At 44.6% G+C, this 27,126-nt stretch overlaps 1 protein-coding gene across 6 annotated transcripts in view; it reads right to left on the bottom strand.

Moving 5' to 3' along the window:
- Positions 1-897: 897 nt before the first annotated feature.
- Positions 898-27,126, bottom strand: part of ZNF423 (zinc finger protein 423) — a 219,717-nt gene continuing 193,488 nt past the window's right edge. For 5 of the 6 annotated variants that reach the window (XM_064519574.1, XM_064519575.1, XM_064519576.1 and 2 more), the window contains 3 exons: positions 24,573-24,704; positions 22,888-23,003; positions 898-1,527 (listed from right to left, as the gene is read on the bottom strand). In XM_064519574.1, coding sequence (XP_064375644.1) covers positions 1,498-1,527; positions 22,888-23,003; positions 24,573-24,704 — 278 coding nt within the window. In that variant the 3' untranslated portion in view covers positions 898-1,497. The remainder of the gene's footprint in view (positions 1,528-22,887; positions 23,004-24,572; positions 24,705-27,126) is intronic. The other variant, XM_064519577.1, reaches the window with a different exon arrangement.

Below are 27,126 nucleotides of genomic sequence, written 5' to 3'. Positions count from 1 at the left end.
AAATACTTTTCTACAAAGTATCACAGACATCCTCCAAGCCCAGAAACAGTACAGTGGCAACTAGCTGTGCTCTAGTTTGGTGCAGAGATTTTGAAAGGCCCCAAATGTGCACATTCCTTTACTGCAATCTTGCAAAGCATTGTGCATATTAGGAATGGGAACCACATTTGTGCAGCCAGCACATCTGCTGAACATCTTTCAGGAAGATTATGATTCATGCAAGTAGGAGACATGATGAGAACTGTACCTCACTGACTTTCTGAAGATGTTCCTGGTTCTTAAAATGAGTTTTTCTTTGGCTAGGGATATAACTTACCCCATTACCAGATGGTATGTTTAGAAAGAAAAAAAAGCCTACTAGTTGGCTATAGTAGGCTGTATTATGGCAGGTTCAAACAGGTATGGCAGTTACATAGAGATACAATACCGGTGGGCCTAGAAGTCCACATAATTGAAACATACAGTCTCCTCTGAAGGTCCAAGAGACTTGATCCAATACTTGCACATTTATATACAATCTAGCAAGCTAATTATTTTGTATTGAAACAGAGAAGCACAGAGAAAGGGTCAAGCCAGCTACAGACCAAGTCTCCTCCATTCTTGTTGGCTTCAGCAAAAATTAAGAGTACTCATAAACCAGTAACTCCTTTTTGTGCCCAGATTCATAATGCATGTTCTTAATTCACCTTAATCTGAACAGAAGAGCCTGGGAGGAGCATCAGGAGAGAGCACAATGCCAAAGGCAAGAATGTGGCTTTCTCTTTCTCCAAGTCTTCATTCCTCATAGAGAGCAGATTGCTCTCTGTCTTTGGCTTAGCCATCACTTTACACAATTTACACACATAAGCCGGCAGTGGTGATACAGGGTGTACTGACAGACAAACTCTGACACTAAGCTCATGTATTCCCTTTATTGAACTGTACTAGTTATTGCAATCAGATTAAGTCACATTTATAAAGCAGACCATCCAGTTGCACTGAAACCGATTATATTCATTACATAGTTTTAATCACTGTCCGGTGAACTGGCAAATCCAATCAAAGCATTAGTCTTTAATTAAAAAATTAAAAAGAAATATTCAGACAATAGCCAAGCAATCACATCACAATGCACAGTTACCTAAAATTGCAATTAAAAAGCAGTTAACAAAAAAAAATCACACCTAATCTTTAACTATCAATATAATACAAGAAGCAACAAAGGGCAACAGCATCAAAGCAGATTTATCTAACACTATAAATTCAGTCAGAAGCAGAAGCTCTAAAGTACACTAGCTGAAGCAGGACAATAAAAAATACTGAGCATGGAATACTTTTAATCTCTTCCATTAATATTCATTTCCAGCTGCTTATAATAGCAGCGCCTCATGGCCAAATCATTAGAGTTTTACATCTGGGTTGCAAATGACACTTTGATTGGATGTAATGTTCAAATGGTCCTCCCCACTGTGCCACCGTCAAGTCTTCTGCAGAGAGGTGTCCTGTAGTGCCAGTGGCTCACTGTGCGTGCTGGCTCAATGTGTGGTTCTGGAAAGACGAAAAAAGGAGACATGCATGAGGGGCAGAATAATAGAAAGCATGCCCATACCCTCCTACTCAGTACCATTTATGCAGAGCTCGACATAAAAGCTTCTCAATTATTACAAAACAAAATGCGATAAAGAAAAAGTACTCATAAGTAACAGCTGCCAATATGACACATTTGCTTTGTTCTGATAGATCTGCTAATGCTGGCATGAACTTAGAAAAAAATTTCTACAAGCCAAGTACAGCCATAAGGTTTTTTTTTTTTTTCCTTTCAATACATATAAAAAAAGTGGTAACACTTCACGGGCAAAATCTGCCTTTAGGGATTCCCTTAACTGTAACAATTAAAAAAAAAATCTGAATCGCTGTGGGAATCCTTGCCATATTTTACTCTTTTATTCTCACTAGTAACTGGTGCAAGCACTGGCAGGAAGAGACACCAGATTGTGACACATACTTCTCAGTCCAAGAAATACTTCAGCAATAACAGCTGAACCACCAGTCCAGGCAACAGGATAATATACCCAGCAGAAAAAAAGATGGACATGTAACCCAGAAATTAAATCTCTTTAAAGAATAGACTTTGCTCCACACACTTTAAACAGCTTAGAATCTTTTTTTTTTCTCCCCCCCCCCTTTTTTTTTGTAGATTTGTAATAGCCTCATGTCATCACAGCATCCCAGCTCAGAGGATGCTGACCTATCTTGCCATTTTGTTCAGGAGCCAATAAATTGTAAAGCAATCTTGCAGCCGTATTTTCAGAGCAGTAGCAAGTCACCTACATTTTCTGTGCAGACTGAAACCCCAGTCCTACATATAAGCACAGCTTTATTTGTGTGACTGTTCAGCTATCTGAGCAACTAGAGATTTGCTTCGACATGAGCTTTTGTTGGACTGGGTCCCCAGCATTCCCAAACGTAAAAATTTATTTGCATCATTTTAAGCCTATGTGATTTAACTCGTCTCCATCTGCCTAATAACAGAGGCCAGGCAAGCCCACCAGCTTGCAAAATAAGTTTTAAACTCCAGATGAATTTAGAAACCAATTATTTATTTACAGTGATAATGCTTTAAAATAAAGTAAGATACTTTAACTTTTCATAAATCATCTGGTCCCTCTACATTATCCACAGTTACATCTCAATCAGGGAAAAAAAATGATCCTCCACGTTATCCAGAGACGACATCTGCCTAATGAAACCCGTCCGTGGAAAGAGCTACTGGGTGGCCAGCGATGCGCGGGCGCAGCGAGCAGGCAGCGGTAACCCCATTTGCAGTCTGGAGGATTTCTGGACTGTGCACTCCCAAAAACTGACCACCAGGTGTCAGAAGTGCTGCTGAGTTCCTAAATCATGTCAAAAGTTGCCTGCGATACTGCGGCGGGCGGGCTGCAAGGAAACTCTGCACAGTGACGGTCAGGCTTTAACCTGACAAAAGGTTAAAGCGAAGGCAGAAGCATTGTAGCTGGAGCACACCCAGGAGCACTCCTTGTCAAATTAAAAGACTGATGAAATAGCAAAATAACTGTACCTTGTTTAGCATAACACCAGCTCTCTGAATGCAACCCCAGTAAGTGAAGCAAAATATTTCAGAATCAAACCCAAAAGTGCTGGAAAGCTTATCCAAGGTGAAAGGTTACACTCAAAGAATGTCAAGGGAAGTAAAAGTTGAAACCACTTTGTTTTTAGACAATTTAACATGGTCAGACATAACATCCAATGGCTCTTTGCTTTGTTTTAGGTGGAAATGTTACTGGCCTTAAGGAGGAATGACCTTTGCAGTGCTGAATGTTATTCTCAAATCAAGTACGAAAGTTACATAAGAGAATGAACAGAGCTGCATAAACATAATGGCAACTCTGACAAGGAGCTTTCCCATTAAACCTGACTGGAAAAGCATTAAGAATAACATATGCTGAAGAATACACGTGCCACTCCGTGCTCAGACACACTCCTGAGCATTTTAACAATGGCCATTTCTAGTGCACTTCATTACATTTCTATTTTTAGGTCATCCTGAATATCAATAAAAGAAACTATGAAAGGTTTACCATCTTCAAATTGAAAGAAGGGCTATTCACGGTAGACAAATCCATACTTATTTAGGCAGTGTCATTTAAAAGATAATGCACAATCAGCACTAGATGCATGACGCACAGTCTACAGTCAGGCAACATGATTTCAAACTTGTGTGGCTTCTGCATTGATTACACCAGGCAGGTCAATAAAGGAATGGTATGTGGCTCTAAATCTGATAATGAAGCTTTCATTGTAAGCCCTCCCTCCTCAAACACAGGTTAATAATATGTTCTGAACACTCCTAATACAACAAATACACTGTTTTTATGAACAGAGTTTACACAAAGAAGCAAACAGATTATACTCAAATCCTGCAGCTATTCAGAGCTGAGTCAGGTAGGAGCTGAAAAACTAAACATACTATAGAGCTATCAGTTAAAAAGATAAAATATACATTTTTCATATGCAAATGTTGATTTAATGATAATATCTTGGGAATGTACCATTTATTCCCTTTGCATTCATTACTGGCAATCAATATGCTGACTAGTCCCTGGACCAAGCAGTTAATAAATAGAGCCACATTTTAAAAGCGATTTTAGAAACGTACTTGCAATGTCTATAGACACGAGAGTCTGTGTGCACTGACTCCTCCACCTGCCTATCAGCAAACAGACCCTGCTCGAGCTACATGGACAAAAGCCTAAGTCCCGCATGCCACATGCTGGTGACCACTAGCTGCCGAGCTTCTGCACGTGCAAAGAGCTCCATAAACACTCCTGATGTATATTCAGAAGACTTACAGAAGCCTGTCCACCAGGGTGGACTTCTCACCTGCTAAAATGTATTTCAGACCACACAAACAGGGCTTCCAGCAGAAGTCCGGCAACCTCAGTCTCTCCCTTTCCTACTAACCCCCACATCGTGTCTTCTTGCTTCTCCCGCCTGGCCTATGAGTATGGGGCTTATTAGAATTGTGCTTTGCAGATGTCAGAAGCATCCGAGAAGTCCCAGGCATAAACAGCTCACCTTTGTGTGAGCACGAACCGTTCCAGGCTAGCAGACCATAGCCGTGAAGGCCAGAATGGAGGAAGCATTTGGAAATGTGCAACACTACAGGAGTGCTCCTACCCAACAGCCTTTTGTTGACTAATTAGGAACCTTCCCATACCTTCCCAGTAGTAGGGCTGGGCTAGCAGAAAACAGCTTTGAAGTGATTTTTCAACTCTAGAAATTATAATAAAAAAATAAAAATTACAGCAGTGATCTCCAAAGGAAAATGCAGCAGCCACAAAAACGACGCATATCCAGGCTTGCCTATGTGTGTGTCCGCACATGCCTACCTGCACGCAAGCACATCTCTACATATGTGCGTGGGGGCCAGCAGGAGGCAGGACATAATCTGGAAACTGAACATTAAAAATGGTCTTTCACAGCTCCTGTTAGGTCCCCTGGTTTATGCTCGGCTCACAGCTGATACCCCACAGAATACATCATTCTGAGACATTATTGCATCTGGAAAACTCTACAGCAGCACTAAGTCACCTGTCAAGATCAAGTAAGTCACAGCTTATTTACAGGGCAAGGTTGGAAAATTTCTTTTTTTCTTTTCTTAATAATCATGCAAAACGGATAGCAATTCTGTTAGCCATGTCAGTGGGAAAAATGCAACTACCTCGAGCCCCAGGGCTGTCTCAGTGTTTAAGTGGAATTTTCTACTTGCTGCACAATCCCCAAATGAACCATTTGTGGAAGTATCTGTGACCGAGAAACTGGGCGACAGGCTCTGAAGGAAATAAAAAGATTTCAAAGAATGGCTGATTATTGTCTGTGCATATACTGATCGCTCTCCACTTCATCCCTGGGGACACCCCCTGCCTGCCCTCTGGATGTGGATCAAGCCAGTTTTGCAGGACACCTACAATGAATATTTCTGTGTTTTTTCCACATGCACTATTATGAAAACAGTGGCATGACAATCTCCATTTTCAGAGCACTATGTCAAGAAGGAAGGCATCAGGCTTGAAAGATGATCACTTACATCAGTTAAAAGAACTCTTACAAGCTATATAAAGATTGAGAGAAAAAGCACACACAGGAAAGCAGCACATGATGGAGCAGAGCTCCAAGCCAGGCAGTCAAGCTGAGAGGCTCCCACACTGCAACAAAATTCACTGCCAACAAGTCACAGGTGTACTACACAGGAGCAGGTGAAAAAAATAAAATGCAACTGCGAGGGGTGTGATAACGATTTGAGGCCATAATACATCCAGTCTATAGCGCCATTGTGCATCTGTTATGTATCGAGGTATTTGGTACCAGCCGTTCCGTAGGTATACTGTCTATGCATGTGAGCACATACACCTAAAAGACCATATGTTATACAGGGGTTAAGAAACGGCACAACAAGGCTGGCGACACCCACCATCTTCTAGTGAAATTCATAAGCCCTCTACAGTTTTATACATGGATTGGGACTCTGATTAAAGGTTATAAAGCCTCCCTCTCTCTCATTCCAAATCCTATTAAAATGAACAGAAACCATTCCTCAAATCATTTCAACAGGAATTATGCAGATAATAGATTCATGTGACAAACAGCCAACATGAAACTTAACTGGTGATTAGCCCATGGGGTGACCCGTGAATACGAGCATGTCTACATCTCTGGGAGTGGAAGTACGCCGTGTTTTGCTGCCTGCGCATCGCTTCTGCAGCGCCGGCTCGCTCAGCCCCCGCTGCCGCCCCGGCAGCCCCCACTGCTCCGGGTCGGCGAAACAGGGGTGCCTGAGCCAACAGCAACGACCCCGGCAGCAAACGCGGACTCCAGCAGCGAAGCGTGAACACGGCTGCGTGAGCTTGTGACACTGGAAGGTGATTCCTATAAATCACCGCGTTTTTCCCATCGTGTGGGGGTCCTCCAGGCAAGAGGCCGGAAGCCTCTCCCGTGCCGGGCTTTCCTCCGCCTTCCCAGTACCCCAAAACACGCCTGGCACTTGCAGTTTGCGAGCCCAGGGGTCAGGGTCCTGGCAGGGGCCTCCTTTGGGGTTTGCTCCTTCCTCCTCATTTACTCTCCCTTGTCTCTTACGGATTGAGCTGGGAGAAAGAGGAGAAGCAATCCCTCCTTTTAATGTCAATGCATCAGCTTGCAAGACACAGGCTAATCCTCAAATTCAGCTGTTGACTCGAGGCAAAGGTTCAAGTCTCACATTTGAACGTTTAAAAAGCAGACCAAACACAAATTCCAAACTGCTATGAACAGAAGTTACAATGTCTAAATATTTACAAAATACCATCTGCAACATTCTTTCTTCAAACTATTTTTTGCATCATTTGAATTTAAAATTGTCCAAAAATCTCTCAGCCATTATCCTTCATTATATTTTCATAAGCACACACATGTATGTGCACAGTTACTGTTTTCATCTAACAGCAATCCATAAAGATCAAAATCTTTATGCCTTGACTTTATAAAGAGATTACTTTAGTCAGAGGACACAAGAAGACCCTTGCTTTAGCCACTGGAGATTATGCTCTCTATGGAAAGCTGTGAGCCTTAAATTGGTGCTGCTTTAATCCTAAACTGGAGAGGCATTCAAGGGATGCCACGACCCAGAAGAGCAAAGGCAAAAAACCTAAATAAAAAAAAAAAGAGCACAGTCCAGGAAAAAAAAGAGTGCGACACAGGTAGAGAAAAGGAGAGCAAACTCGCATCAGAGGATAAACTGTTTATTTTTAATTTTTTGGTTGTTACGTTCCGTTTGCCATCACACACACTAAAGAAAAATCACCTTTGCACCCCCTTGCAGTTTGTATGTGCTTATTTTTAGAACTGTTTGACAATTATCCAAGGGTCTAAGACTAACAGATGGCCTGTCTTAAAGCCTCATATGTTCACTAGTTTGCACTTCTGACAAACAGTAAATGTACTCAAGAGTGTGCCATAAACAGGGCTGAATGAATACTCAGAACACAATTTAGTTAATACACTTCATTAAAACTGATAGTGGTAACCAATGTTTCCCATAAAACCAGGTGTTAATTCCCCTTCCAGTTGTTTCAGGTAACTCCTACCCAGTGACACTTATCTGTTTAGATCTTAGTTTTTCAGGAAATACAGTATTATTTCTTCCCTTTCCCCTGATATTTCACCCACTACATAAAATGCTTGTAACAAGTGAACTCCAAGTTATCATGGTACTCAATAAAAAAAAAAATTGCCAGGCAAGACAGGTTCACATGTCCCTTTTTTATTTGAAGAATCCCTTGAAATCGAGGTAGAGGCAAACGAAAGGTGGCACATCCTTTGTGAAGGGGAAAGTCTGCCTGTGTTACTGCTTCCTTCACATCTCTGCAAATCTGATAACTTGCCATATGTCAGTCAGTCTCAGTGTTAGCGCACTTTAGATGGCACTTGAACAAATGCAGTTAGGAAGCTGTCCTTTACAAGTTATTGAACCAAAAAAAATCACTTCAAGTGTCTAAGAAAATACATCTGGAGGACTGGTGTCAGCAGAGAAGCAGAGCTGGCTGTTTCACATGGAAATACCTGCATCTTTGGTAGTCTGGTACTTGCACATACCTAGGTACGCTGGGGCCAAATACGCCTTCCCCTTGCACGGGGCCGCAGAAAGGCCGACCTGCACCAGGACACAGCTGGCCCGCGGTCCGCAGCGGCATCTGCACTTCTGTGTGTGATAGGCACCCGGAGCCGAGCCGCCGGCCTCCGCTCCCACGTACCCCGGGGAAACCCGGCGCCGCGCCGCTGAGCCCGCAGCGCTCCCGTTGCAGAGCGGGTGCCGGCGACACCAGGGTCTGGCGTTCGGACTGAGGTCCACGGGAAGATTCAGAAGCCGTAAAATATTTACAGAGAAAAAAAGCTGTGCTCAACACACGACAGACTAAATGCCGTCTGCTTTTTTTTTAATAAATCTTTTTCTGCGGCTTGCACTGTTCTATATCGAAACGTAGCTGCCGGGCATTGTTCTGCAACATCCAAACACGCACAGGCGCACAGGCGCACACGCACACACACACACAGGCACGGAGGCACAGGCGGATGCCCCCCGCCCCGGCCGGCCTTTGTTCTGCGCACGCCGGGTCGCCGGCGCTCGCCTTCCGCCTTGGAGGCGCTGAGCAAGGTATTCGCTCCATTTCATCTCTACGCTTAGGCTGCTTTTGTTAATTTTCACACATCCTCAAATTCTGATAGGCGTTTCTATGTTAGTCTGGGTTTAAAAAATTACCTTTTTAAACAAATACCATTCTTACAGTAATTTTTCTCAGTGCCAGCATTTCCTTGCAATAGCTAAGGATTTTTTAAATGATTTATGAATTTAATTTCTCTTCTAATTCAGGTTGTTTAGTCCTAATCAGACTTTGACAACTCACCTAACATGTTTTTCCCTTTCCACTTGAGACTAATAATTCTGTATCATCATCCTTCTAGACCTGCCATCTACTTGTTTTCTTCTCTAAAAACTCAGAATAAAACAAGGTGAATCTATTACCAATGAACTCCAAATGCTAGTTTAAGCCTGGCATAGCCCCTCATATTCTATTAAATATTTCACTGAAAAGTCTATACGCTTCTTCCAAAAACACTGGGTAAAACACTGAAGTAAAAAAGCAAACTAAAGCCTTTGGGAAAATTTCCTTACCATGGTGCTTTGGAAATAAAAAACACTGGAGAATACATTATTAAGAGATAACCAGCGTTTTCTGTTAGAGAAACTAGCCGTAAACACGCTGTGATTCACTCAGGCACCCAATGAAACAAGGGAGCTAATAATACCTGTCTTGAGGGACTGCATGCTCCTGAGAATTTTACTCAGAAATGCAAATTTATCAGCATCCTTGTGGCTTGTAGTCTACAGTATGTCATGCACGAGATCAAAATATACCCAGGGAAGAACCTTACACTTCTAAAATGTAAAGGGAGGGGTACAAATTTAATTACTATTGTCAGAAGTGCATGAAAACGGAATATTTTTAGAATTCCTGCGCTGCTCCTCCCCTCCGCCGCCCCCAGCGTTTCCGTCTGACCGAACCCCGGCGATTTCGCGTACCGAAGCGCGGGAGGGGCACGTCCTACCCCAGCGCCATCCAAGCGACTCGGCCCCTTGGCCGCAGCGGGGAGGGCTGGGGGGGTCCCGGGCAGCAGCTGACGCTGGGGCCGGGGCTCCCGGGAGCAGCACCCCATGCCCGTGCCGCAGCCCCCACCCCGCACGGCGGCTCCCACGCTCAGCGTCCAGCAGTACGCACCCCGCGCCTGCTTGCTCGGGGTTTGAAGGTACGCGGCAAACCTCCAAGCTACCCCGATGAACACACGCCGCAACTCGAACCTACTCTGAGACACAAGCCAGAGGCTAATCCGAGAAAATATCTACCGTGCACATATATATCCCTTTCCTTGTGCTGCGCCAAAGATTTCAGTGCCGGTCCCAATGCTGATCTATTTTTATCCATTTACAGGCCCTACTCAGGGAAGCAAAGTGTTTCAAAATCGTTTGCAAGGGGAAAACCATTTTCCAGGAGTCCTTATTAGCTATTCCTCTCAAAAATGTGTCACTGCATCATAGCTTTGTTGATTTATTTGAAGCCTATCTGAAGGGTATCTCGTTAATCCCTCCTTGATCTAAGGTAAAGCACATTGCAGAAGCCCGTTAATTGTTGCTTTCTTTGAGGGCTGGCAGCATCGCCAGGCACCTTTGTGGCTCTTCTATAAACACTACATAGTTTCCTGATTTGGTCTCTACTGTACGACCAGGGTGGCACTCTGACACCCTGACCCGCTTTTTACTCAAAAATACTTAGAGCAAAAGGGAACTGCTTGACATAGTACCTTCACCAGTCAAAACATGTAGGCAAAAAGCTTCACTGAAGGACCATTTCCATGGGAATATAAACCAACAAAGGCCCAGAAATTCAAAGTTGAACCTAAAACTGCCTCCTTAACCTGCCCTGCTGTTCTTAGGAACAGCAAAGGTCATTGAACAGCATTCGATTTTTTGTGGCTTTTTCTGTAGCAACAGTTTAGTATTGCTGGTGTTAAGGATCAAGTAGGGAACAGACTTAGACTTAATTGTGAATTTTAATGCAGGCATTAGCGGGGGCACATCTTCCAGGCTCCACTTGGGCAATATTCTCCAGCAACAATGATGGGAGTTTCATCCAAATAAAGTTCATTGGACCAAATAAGCAAGTGCAAAGAGGCTGACCTCAAATGAGCTGAGCCTACCACATCCAGACCACACGTTAGCACAATTCTTTTATTGGTAATGCTTTTATAAAGCAGCTACTCAGTAAAACTCCCTCTAATGCGATCCTGATATGACAAACTGTATTGCCCTGTGTCATGAATACATTCCTCTTATTCCAGCCACGTGGTATGTGCTTGCTGTGCTGACAAAACGACTGGTCAGTGACCTGTTGCCTTGGACATAATGGCTGTTATTGCTGGTTTCTAATTTCAAAAGGGGTATAAAAATCCTCCAATACAAGTCTCTTGGTTCTAATAGCGAGGCTACTGTTTATAAAGTACTTTACATGCCTCCCCATTAGCGTGCACACCACCAGCAGAGCAGAAATCTGCAGACATGATTGTGATCAGCACACTGCCCACCTGGCTCGAGGAATTAACCCCAAAGGAGCTATTAGTGTGAAAAAGCCAACGGTTTGTTCCCATAAGTAAAAGTGGGGCCAAAATATCACCAAGAGGAAGCCGTCTCCTCAAAGACGTCACAAGACAAAACAGGGAGGCCGTGTCACTGGATTTTCCAGCCAGCACTTTATAATGGTGTCACTGCTCTTAGGAAAATTTGACATTTAAGCAGAAAACTGCATTTTAAACTATCGTGATTTCATGCAAAAGCCTACAAGTGTGTCTGAGCACCAAGGAGCACAATTTTTCAAAAGCAAACGCATTCTGAAACTCCTCTCCACACCTTTTCCACACTGACGGCAGACCCGCGATCGGCCGTCAAACCTCGGCGCCCAGGGCAATTTATTCAGGTTTAACTGTGCGGAAGAAACAAAAGAGGGGACTGTCCTGGGGGGTCAGCTCAGTCGGGGCAGAGCTCCGGCCGTCCTGTGCAGTGCCAAGCCTGAGCAACGCGGCCCGGCGGAGGCGGTCGGTGCGGAGAGGACCGAGGCGCTGGCATCGCCTGCCCGGGAGCCGCTACGGAGGACGCAGGAGACGCTCTGCGGAAAATCAATCAGCTCAGGCACGGCTGAGTTTATGAGCTATACTGGATGGAGCTGCCAAAGCTGGGCTGCTGACGCAGAGGCACTCGGGAGCGTCTCCCCGAGCGCCGGGGTGCAAGCCCGCGCGGAGCCGGCCTCCCCCGGCACGAGCCAGGCCCGCCGGTGCTCCAGCAGCTCTGCGAGAAGCTCGTGAAGGACTACAGCTGAGCCGGGGTGAAAAACCCCGTCTGAACCCAAGCTGACCTCATGCAAAGACATGAGCTGTCTCTACCCTGAACTCCTCAGCATGCGCTGTGTTATCTGTATTAACCTAAATTTTTCCAGTAGAGCCCCCTTACTCTCATTATGGATAGGCAGCTCAGTATATTGCAAGGTACTCTATTCATAGGAAACCATGAAGAAAGAAGAGAGTATTAGCAATCAGTCCATTAGCGTTTACTGCCTAAGTCCAGGTCACTGCACAAATGCACTCAGCCTGCCCACGAAACATTCCTGGGCCATTTTTTAACATAAGCAGAAACCACAGAATAGGCACAATCTTGAAATCAACTGTTTTCTACATTATTTTACCTTCTTCCTTTCCCTTCAGGTCAAAGTGTGACATAAAACTATTTATTCTCAGAAGGTGATGGTAAATCAGAGTACTGTTCGCCCAAACATAAGTATATGTTTGAACATACTTCTCTGAAAGCAACTTCAAAATGAACGAGCGGCTAGGCAATTCCAGGCTGCTGCATCTCCAGCCATATCTCAGCTCCCGGAAAGTAGGCTGGGCCCAAAACCCGACACAGCCTTCACTACAAAAGCACCGAGATGCAGACAACGACAGGTGCTAAATACGAATCCGGGAGTCGCAAGGCAAGTTACCAACTTACTTTCTAACTCCTCCTCCTTCTTTTGTTCTTACCAGGTCCCACTCTTTCCTGACTGCTGCTCACGCTTGCTCCGGGTATCTGACCTCGCGGAGCAATGGGAATGGGGAAGTTGGTGAAGGATTAGCAGGAATCTCTCCCTGCTCTTTAAAATCGTGCAGGAAAAACAGGCCCTGGGCAGGACACACCACCCTCATCTCAGTCCAGCATCTAGAGGTGAAACCCTGCTCCCACTGCGTTTCGCTGAGCAAGGAGAGAAGTCCCAGAATTAAACCCTACATCTCTAACTCAGCAAATCAGAGGTACATCCAAGACACTTTTAAATTTCTTCGAGAAATTATTTTTCAAATTCCTTCTGATGGTAAAAGTGATGGAGGCTTCACCAGCACCACAGCAGTAGGAAATAGCAGCACAGTATCAATCCAGGATTTCCTATGTGAAAAACTTCAGCTTCAGATCTAAAATACAACACACACAATGTTTGCAAGACTGAAAAAACACATGACGCTTGCGATACATTTATTATCTTCCTGGGGAAATGATATAGAGGACAAAAGGGACTGTGTTTACTCCCTCCCCAGCTGCTTTTACAATCTAATAATTTATTTCTCCTGGATATAAATTTCAGATTTAAACGAAATCCCCGAAACCTAAAGATGCCACATAGTAGAGGCTAGAGCAGTATTTCTTTCTCTTCTGGAGCTGGAATGTTTAATGCATTGCTCTGTTAACCAGTAGCCTTAAATTCCTGGGGAAAAAAAGACAAGCAATTAGACTGTGGCAGGCCCTAGATGCAAATATAGGCGACTGGTGATTACTACCTTCATACACAGAGTTAAAAATATCTGGTTATTGAAAATGATTTTCTCAGTCCTTTGGGGTTTATCTAGGTTTAGGCTGAGATGTTTATTTTTTCTGCAGCAGCTGTACTGGGGGATTCTTTTACAACATTTTCCTTACACACTAGCTATATATCACTCACATTTCTGAAAACTGAGGCCCTTCTATGATGTAAGAAATACCTGCAATTAGAAACACAAACATACCCTCTCCCAGAAATACAGAGTAAAATAAATCCCCAAACCCTTCCCATCAGCAGGTAAGATAGCAGTGCTCTGAAGGCAAATGTAAAAATGCAGAGTATAAATTCCCGTTAACTGTTACAAATATATCCATCTGCTCACAGACTAACTAGCGACTGACACTGATGAATCCACTGAAATGCAATTTTCAAGTCCACTAGCGTCTGTCCTCTTCCAGTAATAAAGTAAATGCTTTTCAATAACTGCGCTGCTTTTGAATGCCAATCTCCATTTAAGTAGGTTTTGGTTTTGGTTCTCTTTAGAAAAAAAAAAATTAAAATAGCAAATGCCTTTTCTTTCCAAAGGTCAAACTAAGCTTTTAAAGAACAAGCCACATTTCAGCAAGGCAGAGAGGACAAAACTGCAATCAGATAAATGGTCTGTGTAATGAGTGAGAACCACGGCTGCCTCAGGTTTCTTGAATGGGCGGTAGGATAGGATTTGGCACAAACAGGCTGATACGTTGAGGCTTACATCTCTTTTACTGCAGACAAGAAATTCACTAAAATATATAAATAATGAATGTGGCTGGGGATCTCTGCTGGTACTACTGCTGGTTCTGCAAGATGCAGAAACAGAAACACAGACTGCTCCATGTTTTTGTTATTAGCGAATCCTTGTTCTCCAAAAATAAACACAGAATATTTTATCTGAAATGGCTTCTGCAGCACATACAATATAAGTTTCAGCTCTCTAAAAGTGCCAGCAAATTGCAGAAAGATAAGTTACAAAGACGTACCTAATTTGCTGTGATGAATTGTGTGCATGCTTCAGTGATCAAAACTGCAGCTGAGACCTATTATATTTAATGATCTAGACATTTCTTGTGAAAACACTCAGGCATATACTGTTATGTCTGGACAAGCATCCCCGCTTTGCTCTAGCAGCAAGCAAATGAAGAGACTGAACTTTTAAAAGCGTGTTGTACACCACCTCCGATGAGCTGCTTAAAACAGAGGCTGATTGAGCCTCTTCCACTACCTTCCGTAAATAAAGCTGATGGTCTGCCCTTGCACATGCAGCCGTCTCCGTTCCTTTGAACACTGAAGTCGGTTCCTTTGGACTCTAGCGACACTTACAGGAGGAAACAGAGCTAATCCGTGATCAGAGACCACAAACCACTTTCCACAGCAGCAGAAAATCACAGTGGCCGTATCAGAGATCCATCCCCCTTCCCACCAGTGACTGCAAGGAAAATTTGTGACGCGATGTTTTGGAGAAAAAGTGAAACCAAAACTCAAACCCTTCTTTTTATTTGATTAGCTGCCCCGTTGGGAAGGAGTTCCCCAAAAACCAGTTCCTGCGGAGGTAGCTGTGCCCGCGGCCCGCTCGCCACCGCACCTGCTCTTCAGACCTGCACTAGGTCTTCACACCTAGCGTCACCCTTAATATGCTGCTACATGCAGAGCAGCAGGAAACTCAGCTTTCACCACCTTCCTATGGGGATAGAAATTTCACCTTATCCAGATAGAAAGGCCTTCTGAATGAAAGGTCTGAGGCTACCAGACCAGAGTCACCAGGTCATCACGGGTCTGGCTCCTCCAAAGCTCTCCTGCATGGATCTGGGCACACTGTCTTTCCAAATTAATAAAGCAGGAATAACAACTACAGAAAAAGCACAGGTAAGCTTAATTCATTCATCTGCAGAGAGAGGCCACTACAGAATATTCTTGGTATCGCACGTTAAAGAACTTGTTTTTCTCTCTCCCTGGTCAGTTTGATCCTTTTTCTATTCTTCTCTCTTCAACAAAATGGAATAAAACACAAGCTTGTGTGTTCCCCTCCAGTAGTGAGGATTTCAAAGTGCTATTTCATTCACCTGAGGAGCTGCTAAATACTATCACAGTGGTAATTTGTGATAGTGTAGCAAAGAATGAAGAAAAGGTATTTGTTAATTGTTGACATAACAAAATTAATTTTCCATCCCTAAACTTTTTCTCATCTCTCCTGTGAGCTCTGATGCAATGTTACTGACTGGCACTGCTGAAATGCCAACTTGCATTTCTCATCCTTAATTTCTCTCTAAATGTCATTAGTAATTGTTATTGCCAGACCAGAGAGTGCAATCTGCTCTTCAGAAAGAAAATCCATTTCCCCTTTCTTTCCTTGTTCTTCCTCCTTTTGGTTAAGAATGGATGTTCAGCAGTAACATAGTCCACGTGCTCGGTTTCCAAAAGGATGGGAATGCATTAGTATATCTGGAAGTGAAACATTCCTGCTTCATTTATTTATGTACAGCATGCCCAGATGTTTATGAATACCAAACTGTATATTCAGAGGGGTCTTTAAAAAAAATCTTTCAAGAACACTAACAAGTCTTAACTGAACAAAGCTAGTAAGTTGGGGGAAGGAATCATCCTTTAATGTGTGCATTTAAACTCTCCTCTGGATTGTCCTATAAATCACTCTTTTGGTGGGAAATCATGTTTTTGAATATAAAAGCAGAAATTTTGTATATTATAGGTTTTTCTCTGTTTTTGTCACATGAAAAAAAAACCCTTCAGCAAGGATGTGTAAACCACAGTCTAGCTTTGGTCTGGATGAGCGTGTTACACTCATTTACCCATGAAAATAAAATGGTTTCCACCACTAAATGGGGAGCTGCGGTCAGACATCTGCGTGCAAAAGAAAACCCACAAGTGTAAAAGGTTGAGTCCATGCACATTATTATGGAACATGCCGGTGATTTATGTAGTCTATGTCCAGCTCTTACAAAATTTGGCCTATGATACCTAGGGAAGGGCGGTACCTTGGCACAATTTTATGAAGGGCTCTGTGAATCATGATAGACCTTTAACTGCCCTCTATATTCAGCACATCACGTGTATGGGTGCATGTCTACTTTATGTTCTGTGACTTATATAAAGTAAATAGTTCAATGCTAGATGCTATTTCCCTATCCATTAACTAAAGGCATCTTAGCTCAGAATAAATAGACATTTGGACATTTCCAACCAGGAATTGTGCTTTCAATAAACACAATTGATGCATATACATTGTCTCTTGGCGGCTTACACTCATGCCCATCTGTTGGGATGGCATGGTGCCTATGCAAAAGTTGGTTGGACCCTTGCCCTAGGGCATAGATGACAGGCAACGACGGGTTTGGTTGGGCAGCCTGAATAACAGATCCAAGTGCCATCTCTGCTGTAGGAAGTCCCTTCTGTGTGCCAGCACTGCCACATTGCAACTACATGCCTCCTTACACTTGACCACACATGTTGACACTTGGGTGCGCTTAAGTGCATTAATGACTCAAACAACGCTTTTCACCTGACTCCTCTTTTTTTTTTTTTTTTTTTAAAAAAATCTCTACTCTGCCTCACTGCTGCATACTCTGCACACATTAATGTGAAGTTAGGTACATGTCAGCCAGGACCAGTCACACAACAGCGTTCATGGTGTGAGAAATCAAGGAGCTCTTTTTGTTACGGGACAGACTGCTCCAGCCAAAGACATTTCCAACCTCCATCTCAGGTGACTCTTTGCAGTCTTGAGAGATCTGTCTGCGTCTCACTGAAAAGACCCCAGGGATGATAAAGATGCAGCAATATATGGATCAGAATCTTCTTTCCAAACAAAAAATGCTGCATCTTGTCACCATGTCAAACAGAGGGCAATTCGAGATTTCTGCTTTCAGCAAGAAGGGGCCCCGCGGAGCGCGGGCAGGCGGCGCAGCCTGGCTCAGCGGCTGCCGTAGGGTATCCCCCAGCCTCAGCCCCGGGAAACACCTCTCTCTCTTTGTGCGAGGGAAGAGGGTGCCGGCAAATCACACGGTACACAGGAGCAAACACCCCTTGCTTTCAAGCATAGCATTAACCTCGCTAGACCCCAGGAAACCTCCCGCACGACCCCCACACAACGTCACACGCAGCTGCTACCGAGCTGCGGCTACGCTGCCGCGTAGCTGTGCTCGGGTTTCTGAGCTTTGGCCGTCGTGACAGCCTGTTCCTAACCCAAGATTTGCAACCAGTCATATGTTTCTCCACAGAATGTATAAATACATGCGGAAAACCAGAAACCTAATAGGCTAAATTCTTTACTCCTGTGACAACAGATCTGGTTTTGCAGTCCATAAAGGACTTTCAGGCAGACAGACTCAATATGATGGGTATGTGCCTACAGCACTTTCAGTTTTTAATTATTGTTAGTTATAATTATCTGGCTGTGTCTGAATGAAACCCAGCAATATGGCTGGAATAGATTTTGGATTTCTTGTAATTTATTAGCTTTATAACTACTAATAATTAAAATTTAACAATGCTCCAAGCACCACAGCAACATTTTTAAAGAAATGTTAGCCAAATCTGCTAGGATAACTGACTATGTCATTTTCAGGATTTTAAAGGAGGACTGATATTCAAAAAAATTCAGAGATAGATGACAGACTCTGAAGAGCCTTTCAACAGCCAAAAGGCAAAGACATAGATTCTGTTTAAAAGAAAAAACTAAAATTTTAGTTAATTAGCAGAAACAATCCTGTACATAATTTTGTTGATACTTCATATGACATTTAGAGCTTGTGGTTTGTTTCCAGCAAGAGGCTCCTGGTGTTTAACATTCAAGCCATGCATAAATTCTAAAATACAGCAAAAAATGCATAACCGAAAGTACTGCTCTGAGACACAGTCACATTTCAGGTCGTGTTTGCCCTGCCACCTACCCACTGCCCCGTGCAAAATATTTTCTGTAACATCCTCAAAATACCATAGATTTGTGTTTCTATTGCTGACCTTATGGACAGACACTTCAGGACAGAAGTGCTGAGATATTCTGAAGTGCTGCATGCATATAGGGTTGTTTGGAAGAAAAATTTTGCTCCTATTTAATTAAGCTTTCCTGTGCCCCCAAGAAGTAGGTAAGGCCCGTTCTTCAAGTAGTAGCCAGAGATATTGATTACCAAAAGATTTTGAAACCTGGGTACAAACCCCAAATCATCGGTGCTCGGACCTCGGGTGTGGACTGAGCCTTTCGAGGTGGTCCCGTAGACTCGCCTGGGTGCGGACGGGTCCCGTGCGAGCCCCGGGGCTCGCGTCCTCCCCAGCCTTTCAGGGGACACGGCCGTGCCCCAGCGGCCGCTCTCACGAGAGCTGGAGTTGTTGGTCCCCCGTGCCCTGACTGCCAGCGGGGCCCAAGGGGACTCTGCCTTGGCTGACAGACTCACAGGCCAAATCGGGCCCTGGAAGGGCCCACTGCGGTGGTCCCCTCACCTGGGCAGGGCACAGTCCGCTACAGAAGACATGTCCAACATCGAGCTGACATTAAGAGCCGACTTCTTAAAAAAAAGACAACCTGCTTAGGGCTCAATCTGCTGTAATCAGCAGAAAGAATCCCAAGGACTTTGATGTGGACCAAATCAAGCCCCTGGAGGACACTCATGGTAAATCATTATTAATATAATGCGTACAGTTTCTGTGCAGCAGTTCATGCCTGTTTATGGATATAAGAAAACTGCCAGTTTTTCACATAAAATAAAATGAGGAGGGAGACAGACCACAGTGTTGGTCAATGAGCCATAGTAGCCACTCTCCTTTTGATAGGTGTACATTTAAAGAAACTGGGCACTTAAAATGACAGCAAATTCCTCCAGTGAAGCTCCCTTAATTTAGTGGTTTGACATATCTCCAAATCTGAACAGAAAAGAAAGCCTTTTATTCATAGCAGGCAATAAAATACCTGAACACCTGCGCTAGGAAAGACCTGGCAGGTACCCTGCTCCCTCGGTACCTGGATTATTTGTGCATTGTTTATTATATCCCTTGCCTTAGTTTTCATCAATTGTAATCATTTTAGAGGAAACAGTATGATTAACAGTACACAAGCAAACAGCAGGAATTAATCCTTTAAATACAAATACTTCCTTGGTTATGTGATGGCTCTTTGGAAAAACAGTGTGGCAAAAGGCTACCTATGAAAATCCTCCTCAAGTTTCCTCTAAAAATCACTGTTCAGGCACAATTTGCTTAACATAATTCTTGATGCAAGCAGTTAAGGGTGTGTATTTCAGAATTGCAAACAACAGCACAAATATAATTCTTAACACCCACTGGATATCACAATTTCTGACCCATCTTCTGAGTTGGCAGGGCTCCCTATTATATTTGAAGTAGCAAAGACCAACATTTTGGCTGTCAAAGAGCTAGTTCATTTCCCATGTCTGGATGGCCTGTGTGCCATTTTAGCTTCTGCACTCTGCTAAAAGCTAATGGTTAGTTTATAATACAGGTCCTAGGGATCAGGCTGTTTCCTTCTGCAGTATGTGTGAGACTTGAGTGAACTGCAGTTTAACTCCTAAAAAAAAGTCTACGCTTGTTTCAGTAAAAACATTTCAGTGGGAGGAATGAAATGCCACAGACTTGAGGTTCTATAAATTATGCATAAATTTGCTTTTTGGGGGAGGTTTTCATCGTATTCACAGATGTCAATCTTCACAAACTACCACACTGTGAACTGAGGACGTGAAAAACGAGGAACTGCTAGCCTTGCCTCAGATTTCTTCTGCTCTAACAGCGCGCTGATTTTACTTCCGTCCTGTCTGGGCTATCATACGTACTAGTCTCATTAGGTTTCATACCTAACCTTACCATGTTTTCTTTCCTTATTTTTAATGAGATAGAGTAGGCAATTAAATAACATCCTGTTTCATTTGCGGCAATATCATCAGCGTAACCTCGCTGACTCACCCCTGCGCGACCTGCCGCTGATGCGCACTGGAGTTTCCATAGCGCACACAAAGTGAGCTTGGCTCCTCGGAGCTCTCCCGAGCCTCGGTTTTAGGGCTCCATCAAACCGAGTAAACTTCGAAGCATAAACATATATTAAAACACAACTACTATTTCAGAAATGGAAGGAGGGTGTTTCAAGGGTGCTATGCTGCTGAAGCAGTATTTGCACCAAGCACTAAAATGGACATTTACAGTGTCAACCTTTTTTCGTCACATGGCACACATCTGCCCTTCCTGGCATCCTTTGTGTCTAATGCAACGGTTTAAAGAAATATCCACAAATTAGCAGGGCTAATCCATGCCACTCCATGACATCTCTAAGAGCTACCTTTTCCCTCCACTGCATATCATTTTGCCCACTCTCCTTGTTTTTCTTGCCTTTTTGTAAGCTCACCATGCTGAATTTCTTCTTGAAATATTTAAATGCTCAATTTTTTAAAAAGTATTTTCAGTGCTTTCACTTAAAAATACAAAGAAGTAAAACAAAGCGTGGGTTCAGATTTTTGCTTAAAAGCAATAATTGTTATTTTACACCAGTGGGAAAGCAAGATCGGAACTGAAAAGTCAAATTCATCAAGCAGAACCATTTGATGGATGGTGATTTTCCCACATAAGAACAATGGCACTGTTAAGAGGCTGAAAGGTTTATGCAGATTAAACTGTTAAGAGCAGCTGAACAACTGATTCACTAAAATAATACTAAATCTTCATTACTCAACAAAAATACAACAAACAGCTGAGGAATTCAGAACAGGCACCTTACAAATAAGCAGCTGATGAGATAATCATGCCAAATCAGACTGGTTCAAAAGGCTCCAGCATTTCTAACTGATTTACACCCATATGGTGGTTCAGGTATTTGAATTAATAAAATACCTGACATCAAATAAACACACATTTCTGAGTAACAACCAAAATAAGGACTAAAACTGTGCAGCTAAGTATTAAATGTTCATTCAGCCAAAACCATTCAAAACTATTTGTGTAATTATCATAAGCAGAGAAATTTTAAATGCACATAAATCCTACGTAAAAACTGGAAAATGACAATTATAATTTATCTGATTAAAGCTGCTATTTGCAGAGATTTTGCTATGCACAACACTTCAGAACTGAAACACTATGTAATTAAAATGGTTAATTGCAAAAAGCAAGTCATTATTAAGACTATAATTTAACAAGGTTCTCTTTATTTGACCATCTGATTTTAAAGGTTAATGCAGTGACCTAGGAAGCCAGCGCACCCATTTTAATTGTGCTGGCATTTTGACCAAACACCACTTTAAAGGAAAAATGGGAGGAAAAATCCTTTGCAAGCCACCATTGCCTTCTTAAAATGTTCATAGTGAGAACACACAAAAACAAAATCTGCTGACTTTATTAAAATATTAACAAGGTATCATTAAAACTTTTGTACACTTATGCAAATCAGGTTGCTAGAACAAGGGAAAGAAGAAATTCCCCTGGGAGAAAAAAAAAATAAAATCAACAAAGTGAAAAGATCAACCATCCTTCCACAGCATGACAGCACGACACAAGAGGCGGCAGCTTGGGAATTCAGCAAGATAAATAAAAACCCTCCAAAGTTTAAGCAAATCACAGATTACAAAGCTAATAGGTTTAAATGAGGCATACAGTAGCGTGCTACGGAAAGGCTGCCTTTGCCAGGGGACGGCGGGAGCACTGCGGCGGCAGCGCTGCACAGGTAAAGCTCGCGTGCGGAGCCTCTCCGAGCACCCGCAAAGTTAAAGCTCTGGTAGTCGTTTTCTGGCAAGATAGCTGATACACGGGAGTCTGGTTTTCAAACCGGCCAGGTGCCGCGGCAGACCCCAGCAGGGGTGAGAGCAGCCGCCCCGCGAGACGAGCCGTGGCTCCCGCAGGGCCGCGGACCAGCGCGGCCTTCGCCAGGGCTCGGCAGCCGACAGCAAAACAGGTAGGTAATGCCTGGTTTCCGGAACCTAACGTGCTATTGCCTTAGCGGCTCCTCTAATTAAAGCACTGCGTTCAACTGTACGCGCACTTTGCTCTGTACTTAGGGGGGTAAAATTCCTTCACTTCTGACTTGACAGTGAGGAAGGGGCGGGGGGCATGCTGCTGTTTGCTTAGTCTTTGTATGTTAATCAGTCCCTAAATTATTAATAGAGAAAAAGAAATTATTTACAAGGAGTTTGACGTAGACATGTCAGGACATAGCAACGCTACTGTCAAGAGAAATATTCATAAAAAATCATGATATCTGTCTTGTCTATCTATTCATTCCAGCTGTACTCGGAGACCCCTGTCTCCTGGTAGCACCCAGGGAGGCAGAAGGAGACCAAGGGAGACTTCTGCAGTTTAAAAGCAGAAGGAGAAACCACACTGAGCATATGCACTTTTTCTAAATGCTGCAAAAGGATGATGATTACACATGGAAAAATCAACAGCTTTAGCACTGCTTTGACTCATGTTGCAAACATACCTGAAGCTCTGTTTGAAAGAAGAACTTCTGTGGGCACTGGGAACAGTCATAAATTTTATCTTCCTGCCCGTGGACTGCAAAGATGTGCTGCTGCAGTTTATTCGCCTGTACAAAAACTGAAACAACACAGTACGATTAGTTAAGACTGCTTCACATAACACATCCCTTCTTGAACTACACATTTACAGTTGCAAAGACTCTGAAAAGCCCAAGGTTATCTACTGGAGAAGCGCCTGCTCTACTTGGTTCAGCAGAATTTTCTTCCAAGTAGTCAATTTAGAGTCTCCTGGCTGACAGTCAGCTTAGTTCTAACAGACTCTAAATCCTATATAGATTTTTGATATTTCACATAAAGCTAACACTGTCCACAGGTAACTGGAAGAACTCAATCATCAAACCAAGAAAGGACGTCATTGCTCCTGCAGGGAGCCCTGGGCCCACCGCAGGTGCACCGGATGCATTTTTAATGCAGGACAACTAGGCCAGGAGAGGCCTTGATGGCTGATCGGGAAGATGCATAGCCCAGAACAGCATTTCTGGCAGACGCGTGAATCTGAAAGGGCAGTCTGTCACAACTCTCAGACCTTTTAAACAGGTCATCCATTCAAAATAAAGACTATGATTTAGCACCATAAATACCACAGCATCTGCATTATGATTTTGGACTGACATCCTAATTATCGAGTGAAATTTGGAAGGGAAATATATTGAATCCAGGCTTTATCTGGTTAAAAGTATATCTCAATTAATTTGTGTCTCATTTTACATGCATGATCATCAGCATATGAAAACAGCTTCTTCAGTGGAATTAAACACATTTGGTTAAGGAGTTATTTTGTAGCATGTTTCAGGAAAGGACAAATTCACACCAAGCTCACAAGAAGTATCTTCTCGAAGTGTTCACCTTACTCCCACTGAAGTTAAAGAAATTACGGGTGCTGAGTGTCCCTTTACTGACAGCAGGACCACAGTCACACACGTACGTGATACTCATCTTTCAGTTTGAAAACTTAAATGTTAAACACTATTTTGAAGAGTGTATAAAAGGCATCCTCTAAACACATGCTGCAGGTCCTTTAACCAAGATCACCCAAGATCATTTGCATTGATGAGACAGCTTAAAATGAACTGCAAGGGATGAATACATAGCAGGCATTCAGATGCGCACTCAGAAAAGAGCAGGAGTGTGAAACGTGCCTCCACGAGCAAAGTGGCCCTAAAGAGACCTCTGAGAAAGCAGTTGTCAAACCTACACAGTTATACAATTTCCTCTTCTCAAACCTTTACTCACACGAGTCTAACCACTGTGAGACCACAAGCTACCTGGCCTTGTCCAGATTACTTACTCATGTGAATAAGGGGTTGCAAGAGCAGGCCCATACCTCCCAACTGCTGTGTTAGGAAACATATCATACCTTCGCACCATAATCTGCAATTTAAAAGGCTTTTAATTGTGAGCCGTAGTGCAGAGAGCTTGTTGCACTGGGACAGTGCTGCACGGTGTCAGAAACCAAAGTGCAGTTCCTCAGCGCTAGCTCTGGTTTTAGACTGGCTATATTTTAAACATTTCCAAGCACAGTATTTCTTCTCCCAAGGAAAGGAATACAGTATTTTACAAATCCCCTGTGTGTCATTTCTGGATCAAGCCATGCACACTGAGGCTTGTCTCGGTCTCACTGTCTTACCTGTGAAACAAACAGGGCATTTGAATGTGCCTCCCATCCCCTCAAAGCTGTGCTCAATCAGGTGACACAGGAGCTTTGCTGGCGAGTCAAACATCTGGTTACACAGCTTGCACTCATGATTGATGCCTTCCTCTGCAAGGTTCAAATGATACAACTTGTTAGTGACACAGCAGATTAGCGTCGGCAAGGCAGCAGCCGGCTCGCGAGGCTGGCGCGGGCTCGCGCAACTTCAAGGGCCCGCAGACGTCGCCGCGTCTCCATCCCCGTTACAAAAGCCTACCTAGTCACTCGTGCCCGTTACAAAAGCCTGCCTAGTCACTCGTGCAACGCGTTCAGGTGTACAGCCCCCAGTCAGAGTTAGGGGCATTTATTTGCAGCTGTGATGAAAGCGGCGCTGTGATCAAACTACCAGCAACACACACTCCTGCTCGCGGGCTGGTGACAAGGCTGCACCGCTCCACCTCGCCTCGCGCCACAAAGGCAGCACGTCGCTGCTCTGGATACGTATTATTGAATACTCTAGCAGCATTTAAAATGAATTTAACAGTGTGAATTCAACCAACAACACTGGAAGCAGGCTGAAATGCCGTCTTCGCCTCACATTACACTGCAAATATACAGAAGAGGAAGAAACTATCAGGGAATAGCAGGAATCCAGAGCAAAGTGTCGGCCTTAATTTTACATCTCTTGGCTTTTTTGAAGCTGAGGAGAGACCATTAAATGTCATTTGAATGTGTAATTTCCATGCAACATATCTTAAGCGTTTTTCCAAGAGCTGCATTGAATACACAGGGCCCATTTTAAATGCTCCTGCGTTCTAGCTGTACTCATAGAGAAACGATAACGAGCATCATCTCAAGCCTGCTAACTTCATTAGAGAATGTGTTTCTCTATTTACTGACTTTGGATTTTTGGGGGGGTGCCGCTGGGAATGGCTTTGGCTGGGTACTGAAGCCATATTAAAACAATTCCTACAAGTAAACACGACATAACCATTTTGTTTTCTTGAAATGAGGGAGGGGTTAATATCTGCTTTATATAGACCAGTAAACATCTAAAAATTTAAAATTTTGCAATCATTTTTTGCAAATACTTCCTGAGAATCTGTTTTCTCTTCATTATGGCAGTACATGTGAAATTCTCATGAAAACATATTTTAAAAACTATAGAGATTCTGTCTTTTGGCATATGCTCTGCTTTATTTTTAAATCTTCAAATCTCACTGACTTCTATATTTAGTTCCAAGACATCTAAAAATCTCTACATTATGTTGTGAACTAATCCCTTGCCAAATATATTTGGATCTTGCAAACAGCCTGAGCCTTCAAAAGCACAAAGTCTTTATTTACAATTGCTTTCAAATAGCTTTTTACACCTCTAAAATGGCTGAACGGAGGGAAAACGTTTTCCGCAGGGCCTTCGGTGCTCGCGGCGCCCCAGAGCCGCTCGCGAGGCGGAGGGACGCGCTGGCTGCAGAGGCGCGGCGCAGCACCCCGCAGCCCCTCGGCCGGCTCAGCGCTGCCTCGGCGCCATGGGGCCACGGGAGCTCGGCGCCATGGGGCCGGGCCGCGGCCGCGGGGGGCTCTCGGAGCCAGCCCGCCTTAAAGGGCCCTCCGTGCACCAGGAGCACGGCGCCAGGAACAAGAATGGGCCACCGCGATCTCCGAGCGGTGCCTCGCGTGGCGGCACGTGCTGGTACCGAGCCGTCCGTGCGCTGTGGGGACAGGGCACGCTCTGGGGGGCAGGTGCGCTGTGGGGACAGGGCACGCTCTGGGGGGCAGGTGCGCTGTGGGGACAGGGCACGCTCTGGGGGCAGGTGCGCTGTGGGGACAGGGCACGCTCTGGGGGCACCGGCAGGCTGCGGGGACAGGGCACGCTCTGGGGGCAGGTGCGCTGTGGGGACAGGGCACGCTCTGGGGGCACCGGCAGGCTGCGGGGACAGGGCACGCTCTGGGGGCAGGTGCGCTGTGGGGACAGGGCACGCTCTGGGGGGCAGGTGCGCTGTGGGGACAGGGCACGCTCTGGGGGCAGGTGCGCTGTGGGGACAGGGCACGTTCTGGGGGCAGGTGCGCTGCGGGGACAGGGCACGCTCTGGGGGGCAGGTGCGCTGTGGGGACAGGGCACGCTCTGGGGGCAGGTGCGCTGTGGGGACAGGGCACGTTCTGGGGGCAGGTGCGCTGTGGGGACAGGGCACGCTCTGGGGGCAGGTGCGCTGTGGGGACAGGGCACGCTCTGGGGGCACTGGCGGGCTGCGGGGACAGGGCACGCTCTGGGGGGCAGGTGCGCTGCGGGGACAGGGCACGCTCTGGGGGGCAGGTGCGCTGCAGGGACAGGGCACGCTCTGGGGGCAGGTGCGCTGTGGGGACAGGGCACGCTCTGGGGGGCAGGTGCGCTGCGGGGACAGGGCACGCTCTGGGGGCACTGGCAGGCTGCGGGGACAGGGCACGCTCTGGGGGCAGGTGCGCTGTGGGGACAGGGCACGCTCTGGGGGCACTGGCGGGCTGCGGGGACAGGGCACGCTCTGGGGGCAGGTGCGCTGTGGGGACAGGGCAC

Source organism: Dromaius novaehollandiae, chromosome 13, assembly GCF_036370855.1.
Source record: "Dromaius novaehollandiae isolate bDroNov1 chromosome 13, bDroNov1.hap1, whole genome shotgun sequence".
In the NCBI taxonomy this organism is placed as follows: domain Eukaryota; kingdom Metazoa; phylum Chordata; class Aves; order Casuariiformes; family Dromaiidae; genus Dromaius; species Dromaius novaehollandiae.
The sequence above is the reverse complement of the archived record's forward strand: the minus strand, read 5'-3'. Positions and strand labels throughout refer to the sequence as shown.